We start from the raw sequence: 9,205 nt of genomic DNA on the forward strand, positions 1-9,205 counted from the left end.
CTCAGGGCTGTGTGACCTTGGGTAATTTACTAAACTTCCCTCAGCCTCAGGTTTACCCTATTTTCTCACCTGTAGGGGGCAGTGGTGGTTCAGTGGTAGATTTCTAGCCTTCCATGCAGAAGACCGGAAACCCTGGTGGTGTACTGGTTAAGAGCTATGGCTGCTAACCAAAAGGTCGGCAGTTCAAATCCACCAGGCGCTCCTTGGAAACCCTATGGGGCAGTTCTACCCTGTCCTATAGGGTCGCTATGAGTTGGAATCGACTCGACAGCAACAGGTTTGGTTTTTTTTTTTTTGTTTCATGCAGGAGACCTGGACTGATTCCCAGCCAATGCCCCTCAAGCACCACAACCACCTCCGTCAGTGGAGGCTTGCGTGTTGCTATGATGCTGAACAGGTTTCAGCAGAGCTTCCTGACTAAGATGGACTTGGAGGAAAGGTCTGGTAACCTACTTCTGAAAATTAGCCAGTGAAAACCCTGTAGATCACAACAATCTGATGTGCAACTGATCCTGGGGATGGCGCAGGACCAGGCAGCATTTCTTTCCATTGTGCACAGGATTGGGGGCCAACCTGGTGGTGGCTAACAACAACAACATCCCATATGTAAAATGGGGATGATCACAGTACCTCCTGTGCAGTGGCCTTTGGAGAATTCAGTGAGATGGCACGTGATCATCAGGCTCAGACAGTGCCCAGCCCTTGCTCAGCGAGCCCTTGGTGCACAAGTTCTGTGCTGAAGGCTCAGCCTCCTCCCTCAGCAGGTGGCTGGTGCCCCCTCGAGGCGAGGGGCACCCAGGTGTCAGATGCCCAGGCAGAGCCAGCTGGTAGGGGGAAGTACTAGCCAGACTGTCTTTCTCCTCCTGTCCAAGGCATGAGGTAGTATATGTATTTCAGCCATCCTGCTGGGTGTCACAGGCCCCCTGCACTGACCATCTGCAATCCCAATCATCTTGTGGGCAGCCTCACTTCCTGGCTCTGGGATGTGGCTCCTCCCTGAGTCTGGTCAGCCATAGTTAGCAGCATTTAGTGAGTGTTTAGGGAGGGAAAGCTGGTGACTCGGGCTTCATGGTGTGTGGCCCTGCCACCTGCAGCTGGCTGGGTTTTGTCTTGGCCTGGCAGGCTCTGAGTTGGGGATGCTGGCCCTCTGTGTCTGCTGGGCTAGGCTTCGCCCACCTGCAGGGCAGAGGCTCGGGGTAGATACTCTAGCATGCTTGGTCCACAGCCCACCCTGACTCCACACTGTGCTGTGCCCACTGCTGCTACACCAGGACGGTGGTGAGAGACCACCCCGGCCCTGCAGGCTTCCATCGAATGTCCACAGAGCGTCAAAGGAGCCACATCCACATGAACAAGACCGCAGGAAGTTGTGATGGGGCTGGGACCAGGATAAACCGGTGTGTGAGAGAGATGAGGCGACGGGAAGGCCTCTCCAAGGAGCTGACATTTGAGCTGAGCTCTGAATGACAAGGATGAGCCAGACACCAGAGACCTGAGGGGAGAGTGTCTGTTGGATGGCATGTCAGCTGGAAAGGCTGGGGCAGCACCCAGACCAGGGCTGGAAGTGAGAGCCAAGAGGAGCACAGAGGGAGGCACAGTGGGGCGGTAGGCAGCCACCGCAGGGTTCTGTGCACATCACAGATTATCTGGTTTGGGTTTTAAAAAGGTCCCTGGCTGCCGCATGTAGAATAGCCTGCAGGAGACCATGAGGGGGCCATTTCAGTGTTCCAGGTGAGGGATGGCATGGTGTGACTGGGGGTGAGCAGGAAGGAGATGGGGAGAGGTGAGAAATGTGGGAGTGGAGGGAACAGTGAGTGAGGGACACAGGCTGACAGGAAGTGTGGGCCTCAGTGCTGAAGCCCCCAGCGCCTCCCTTAGCACAGGTCCAAGGGACAGAGGCTGGCTGGCTGCATGTGCAGGCAGGAATGGGACTGCACCATGATGGGTCAGAAACAGTGCTTCAAATCACACATCACAGAGGGGCAGGACCCAGGAGGCCTCTGGGGGAAATCTCAGAAAGTGCCAGAAGCCCCCACAGAGGTGAGCTTTTGGAAACCACCTAACTCCTATGTGCTCCTTTGTAACTCGGCTCTGTGGTACCCGCCAGTGCTTTAGTTCTTAGTCCCCACCCTGCAAAGTGGGCCGCTGTACGGTCTGCAGATGAGGACACTGAGGTTCCGTGAGATTCAGCCTTAACTGAGCCCCGGGGCAGGGTCCCCCACCCCGCACCCCATGGCACAGCCCCGCTGCTTACTGCACGGACATCGTCAGGCAGGTCTTCATCAAGCTCGCCCTTGACGATCTTCTCGAGGGTGTTGATGGATATCTCCAGGAGCTTCTCGTGGTGGTGGCTCTCCAGGTCCCGGCACTGAGCCATGGTGCACCATGAGTTAAGCAAAGGAGGGGCAGCAGGCGGGCACAGCCCTGATGGGGTGGGGGCTCTGATGAGCAGGCATTCCAGCAAGGAGAGAACAGGCTCTAGGGGCAGAAGGGCGTGTTCTGAGCCACGCAGGGCCATCCAGGGCCACCACAACTCTCAGCACATGCCTGCCCTCACACCCCATCTCTGTCCACCATCACCTCTTTTCATACCTACTGCCACTTCCTGCTGGACGTGTCCCACCTGACCCCTCCTCCCTGCAGCGGCCAGAGCAAACTTTCAAAGGTGGAGGCAGACGGAGTCCCATCCACTGGTTTAGAATCACCCATCGCTGTCACTGCTTCTAAGGTGGAGACTGCCCTCCAACTTGGCCTGAGGCCTAAATGACACTAGTGGCCTGCCAGCCTCCTCTAGGGACGGACTTCAGGGCCTCTGCTGGGGCTCCACCTGGCCCCTCAGGCCTCCCTTCAGTGCTGCTGGCTTGGTGCCGCTCACCCTGCACCTCTATTACCACTCATCACATCCATAACTGCTGTCCCCTACCTGAGTACCCTGTGGGGGCAAAAGCCAGAGGGTGCTTTCTGGGGCAGAGCCAACAGTTTGCCCCACCTCCGCCTGCATGGCAGGGCCCTGAGTTCAGTGGCAGAAGGGTGGCCATGCCCCAAACACCAGCTCCTACCCCTGACATTTAATCTGACAAGCTCATGTAAGTACTCGGTCGGTGTCCTCGATGTGGAGGTGCCCTACACTCAGCACGTTTGCCCACCAAACTCAGGGCATGGTGGCGATTCTGGAGTGTCACTGCCCATGCATATCACCTACTTGGGGACAAGCACACTGGGACTCTCCTTGCACAGAGCCACGCTGGGCATCTACACAATTACTTCAGCAAGGCCACCATTGTGCTATGTGTCTTTTGAACATTCTAAGTGGTTGCCCAATCTCGATCCTTTGAAGGTAAGCTTTTTCCTTGGTGAAAAACAGGAGGTTTGACATTTCTCTAATTTCAAAGGTGGAGATTTCGCTAAATAGGATCCTGTGTGAATTTAAATATCATCTTGGCGGAGGTGTAGATTTTTCTGCAAATCAGTCGGAGGGAGTGGCTATTTCTGGTAAAGGGAACTAAAAAGTGCTGACTTTTTACTACCTCTGTCTAAACCTATGTTTAGGGTGCTGGTGTCAGTGTGAGGGGCAGGTATGGGACCTGCAGGAGGTCACCTGGAAGGGACCTGCTTATTTGCATCCTGTCTAATCTGCTCAGAAGCTTCCCTTCCCCTGCTCCTAGCCCCCTGGAGGTGGGGATGAGGGGCACTGGAGCTACCAAGATGATCCCACAGGCTGCCGTGCCTGGCCTCCCCATGGAGGGTCTACATGGGAAGGATATAGGCTTTGGACGTTTTCGATAAAGAGTCCCACCAAGTCGATGATGTTCCTTTCAAAAATGTTTATCGTTTCCTGGGAATGATAAAGATCACAGTTAATGTGTGCATTTAGACTCAAGGACCTGGAGTAGCTGGGCAGCCTCTGCTATCCAGCTTGGGGGTTCAGGCCCCCCTCAACCTCACTGGGATGCTGTGGACGGCCCCACCTCCTCCCACAGCTGCTACTCTCTGGCCGCATCAGCTCACTCACCGTGCCCTGAATGTTCACTGCTTTCTCCGGGCCTCTGCCTGGCCCAGTCCCTGTGCCAGGAACCCCCGTCCTGGTCTTGCCTCCCCTGGCCAGCCACAGAGCTACCCACCTCAGTGAGACTATCACTCCACAGAAATAGTGCAGGAGCTGCCCCCACATGCAACTATGGAACAGTATTTAACCTGTGTGGGCCTCATGTCCTCATCTGAAAAATGGGCTTTTCAAGTAGTGCCTGGTCCTGTAGAGATGTTGTGAGGCCTTAGTGAGTTACTTCACACAAAGTGTGTGGCGGGGTGTCTGCACAGGGAAGCCCTCAGGAAAGCCATCACCTGGACCCCGCACAGCCACGCCCTCTGCAAGGCCATGTCCCTGTGCCTCAGGGCGCTCAGGGCCTGTGTGGGGATCAGTGGGCTGGATGCGCACTGCAGATGCGGTCCTGAGGCTGCTGCCCTGCACCCCCGATGGGTCATCCCCTGCACGGCCCTAGACCCCAGGGGCTGCAGGCAGAATCTGGACGAGGTCTGTCTGCAGGCCAAGCCAATTACACATTTCTCAACCACGTGTAAATGCAGCTGTGACATGTATAGTCATTGTAAAGCACAACTGCACTGCAGCTTCTTGGCCACTGGCAGGACAAGCATGCCTGCGCATGGGCTCTGGGGAACATGTGGAGGTTAAGACGGGCCTCCTGCTTGAGAAGGTTGGGCAGCTGCCTCAAGCCTCCCTGGAGCGCTTATGCTGTGTGTGGAGAGCTGGCACAGCCCCACGGAGAGAGCCTCTGTTGTGGGATGCGTGAGGAGTCTATCCCATGTCTGGGGGGCACCGGGCCTGTGAGAAGCTGATTAGGTGCTATCTCCTAGCCCAGCCGCGCCAGCACCCAAGGAGGCTCAGTTCATCAAACCACTCAGACCCCCAGCTCAGTGAACATACGTCACTCGGGCCGCTCTCGAATTTTGGAGAACAGCTCTGAGTGCTGAACTGCAGGCTCCTGGCATGCTCTGAGATGCGGTGATGTCAGGCTGTGGGGTGGGGCCGCTCTGTCCCCCAAGCTCCCAAACAGCTCCTGGGGCTATAACAAACCTCTCCCCACCGGGGCTAGGGCTTGCTTCTCATTCTCCAGAACTATCTCGAATCTAGACTATTCAAGTGCATGAAAAGGCTTAGTGAGCAAGACTTGACCCTAGGGCAGGCTGAGAGAAGCACAGCACAGGCTTCCAGCCTTGCAGGCTGAAGTCTACCTGAGCCTTGTGGAGAAGCCTCAGGCTCAGAGCCTGAGGGCCGTGGTCCATGCTCCCACCCAGGGTCCACTCACCTCCAGCTGCTCCACCAGCTGCATCTCCAGGGTCATGAGCGTGTTGAATAGCTGGGTGATGTCCTCGCCGCACTCCACTATCTTCATCTCAATGACAGGCATCTCAGGCTCATCTCGAATAGCACTCAAGTTCTGGAAACAAAACCTGTGCTTTAGGAATCAGCAACTAATTATAATTAGCGCATGACAGAGGGCAACTGGATTTGTGGCTAAGAAGTGGACTCTGGGGTCGGACCACCAAGTTCCCATGACCTTGTAAGAGTTACTGACTCTCCCGTGCCTTAGTAGTCTTGTCAGCACCTCAAAGCACTGCTGTGATGAGCACTGAGAGAATACACCTGAGGCTCCAGGGGCAGGCAACGGCACTAGTGGGCTGAGTGCAGGGGCCATGGCTCCAGGGTCTGCTGGGCCTGAACTTGAATCCCACCCAGGTTGCTTATTAGCAACTTCCATTAGTGACTTCTGATCCCTGAGCTTCCGCTTCCTCATCTGTGCTTCACAAAGTCCTAGTATATGAGCACCTGGCACACAGCAGGGGCTCGATTAAGAGACCCTATGAAATGCCTGCCCAAACCCACTGCTGTCGAGTAGATTCTGACTCATAGCAACACTATAGAGCAGAGTAGAACTTCCCCATAGGGTTTCCAAGGCTATAAGTCTTTACAGAAGCAGACTGCCACATCTTTCTCCCGAGGAGTGGCTAAGTGGGTTAGAACCGTGGACCTTTTGGTTAGTAGCTGAGCACTTTAACCACTGCACCACCAGGGCTCCTTAAAATGCCTACAACAGGCCAAAAAAAAACCAGTTGCCATTGAGTTGACTCCGGCTTATGGTGACACTATGTGTGTCAGGGTAGAACTGTGCTCCGTAGGATATTCTTTCTTCTATTGTGGTGAAAATATATTCAACAAAACATTTACCAATTCAACAATTCTGCATATATAAATCCAGTGACATCAATTACATTCTTCATGTTGTGCAACCATTCTCACTATCCTTTTCCAAATTATTCCATCACCATTAACATACAATCAATGCCCCCTAAGCAAAAACTTCCCTTTTCCCCCTCCCGCCACCCCTGGTAACCACTAATAATCTTTGGTTTCTAAGTATTTGCTTATTTCATATAAGTGAATAAACACAATATTTCTCCTTTTGTGACTGACTTATTTCACTCAGCATAATGTTTTCAAGGTTTATCCATGTTGTGGCATGCATCAGAACTTCATTTCTCTTTATGGATGAGTAATATTCCATTGTATGTCTGTACCACACTTTGCTTATCCATTCATCTGGACATTTCAGTTGTTTCCACCTTTTGGCCATTGTGAAAAGTGCTGCAATGAACAATTGATGTACAGGTTTCTGTTTTGTGTTCCTGCCTTCACTTCTTCTGGGTATTGGTACTTAGGATTGTGATTGGTGTGACATATGATAATTTCATGTTCAACTTTTTGAGGAACCACCAAACTGTTTTTCATAGTGGCTGTACCAGTGTACATTCCCACCAGCAATGGATGAGTGTCTTAGTCATCTAGTGCTGCTATAACAGAAATACCACAAGTGGATGGCTTTAACAAAGAGAGATTTATTTTCTCACAGTCTAGTAGTCTAGAAGTCCAAATTCAGGGTGTCAGCTCCAGGGGAAGGCTTTCTCTCCCTGTTGGCTCTGGAGGAAAGTCCTTCTTGTCAATCTTCCCCTGGACTAGGAGCTTCTCTGGGCAGGAACCCTGGGTCCAAAGGACGCGCTCTGCTCCTGGTGCTTCTTTCTTGGTGGTATGAGGTCCCCAACCCTCTGCTTGCTTCCCTTTCCTTTTGTCTCTTTTAAGATAAAAGGTGGTGCAGGCCACATCCCAGGGAAACTCCCTTTATATTGGATCACAGATGTGACCTGAGCAAGGATGTTACATCCCACCTTAATCCTCTTTAACCACAGGCAGAGATTATGATTTATAACACATACGAAAATCACAAAATGGAAGACAACCACACAATACTGGGAATCATGGCCTAACCAAGTTGACACATATTTTTGGGGGACACAATTCAATCCATTACGATGAGGGTTCCAGTTTCTCTACAACCTCACCAATACCTTTTGTTTTCTGTTTTTTTGATCACTGCCATTCTAATGGGGGTGAGGTGGTATGTCATTATGGTTTTGATTTGCATTTCCCTAATAGCTGATGAAAGGAGCCCCAGTGGCTCAATGGTTAAAGTGACTGACTGCAAACCGAAAGGTCAGCAGTTCAAAACTACCAGTGGCTCCACAGAAAAAAGATGTGGCAGTCTGCTTCCGTAGAGATTTACAGACTTGGAAATCCTATGGGGTCGCTATGAGTTGGAATTGATTTGCCGGCAGTGGGAATAGCTAATGAAGGAGCCCTAGTGACGCAGTGGTTAAGTGCTCGGCTGCTAACTGAAAGGTCTGCAGTTCAAACCCACCAGCTGCTCTGCAGGACAAAGATGTAGCAGTCTGCTTCCGTAAAGATTACAGCCTTGGAAACCCTATGGAGCAGTTCTACTCTGTCCTATAGGGTCGCTAATGAGTTGGGATCAACTAAATGGCAGTGGGTTTTTTGTTTAATGGCTAATGACACTGAGCATCTTTCCATGTGCTTGTTGGCTGTCTTAGTTATCTAGTGTTGCTCTAACAGAAATACCACAAGTGGATGGCTTTAACAAACAGACTTTTACTCTCTCATAGTCTAGTAGGCTAGAAGTCTGAACTCAGGGCATCAGCTCCAGGGGAAGGCTTTTTCTGTTGGCTCTGAAGGAAGGTCGTTATCATCAATCTTCCCCTGGTCGAGGAGCTTCTCAGGTCCAGGGAACCCAGGTTCAAAGGACGCACTCTGCTCCTGGTGCTTCTTTCTTGTAGTATGAGGTCCCCAACTCTCTGCTTGCTTCTCTTTCATCTCTCATAAGATAAAAGGTGGTGCAGGCCACAGCCCAGGGAAACTTCCTTTACATTGGATCAGGGATGTGACCTTAGTAAGGGAGTTACAATCTCACCCTAATCCTTTTTAACATAATCTAATCTTGCCTCATTAACCACAGGCAGAGATTAGGATTTACAACACATAGGAAAGTTACAGTCACAAAATGGAGGACAACCACACAATACTGGAAACCATGGCCTAACAAAGTTGACACATATTTTTGGGGGACACAACTCAATTCATGACACTGGCCATTTGAATAGCCTCTTTAGTGAAATGTCTGTTCAAGTCATTTGCCCATTTTTTTGATTGGGTTGTTTGTCCTTTTGTTGTTAAGTTGTAGTTTTGTTTTGTTTTTAAATATATTTTTTATATTAGGTCCCTATTGGATATATGCTCCCCCCCAATTTTCTCCCAATCTGTAGGCTGTCTTTTCACTTTTTTGATAAAGTCCTTTGATGAACAAAAGTATTTAATTTTTATGAGGTCCTTCATCAGATGGAATACACAGGAATCAAATTGACTACATCTGTGGAAAGAGACGATGGGAAAGCTCAGTATCATCAGTCAGAGCAAGGCCAGGGGCCAACTGTGGAACAGACCATCAATTGATCATATCCAAGTTCAAGTTGAAACTGAATAAAATTAGAACAAGTCCACGAGAGCCAAAATACGACCTTGAGTATATCCCACCTGAATTTACAGACCATCTCAAGAATAGATTTGATGCATTGCGCAATAATGACCAAAGACCAGACAAGTTGTAGAATGACATGAAGTATATCATACATGAAGAAAGCAAGAGGTCATTAAAAAGACAGGAAAGAAAGAAAAGACCAAAATTGATGTCAGAAGAGACTCTGAAACTTGCTCTTAAACATTGAGTAGCTAAACCAAAAGGAAGAAATAATGAAATAAAAGAACTGAACAGAAGATTTCAAA

General features: G+C 50.6%; 1 protein-coding gene across 1 annotated transcript in view; it reads right to left on the reverse strand.

Moving 5' to 3' along the window:
* The window catches only part of DRC3 (dynein regulatory complex subunit 3), a 58,617-nt gene that overhangs the window by 4,900 nt on the left and 44,512 nt on the right, over positions 1-9,205 (reverse strand). The window contains exons 8-10 of the mRNA XM_023735514.1: positions 5,325-5,456; positions 3,765-3,835; positions 2,255-2,378 (exon numbers count right to left, since the gene is read on the reverse strand). Coding sequence (XP_023591282.1) covers positions 2,255-2,378; positions 3,765-3,835; positions 5,325-5,456 — 327 coding nt within the window. The remainder of the gene's footprint in view (positions 1-2,254; positions 2,379-3,764; positions 3,836-5,324; positions 5,457-9,205) is intronic.

The sequence above is a fragment of the Trichechus manatus genome, unplaced genomic scaffold, assembly GCF_000243295.1.
Source record: "Trichechus manatus latirostris isolate Lorelei unplaced genomic scaffold, TriManLat1.0 scaffold00080, whole genome shotgun sequence".
Taxonomy (NCBI): Eukaryota; Metazoa; Chordata; class Mammalia; order Sirenia; family Trichechidae; genus Trichechus; species Trichechus manatus.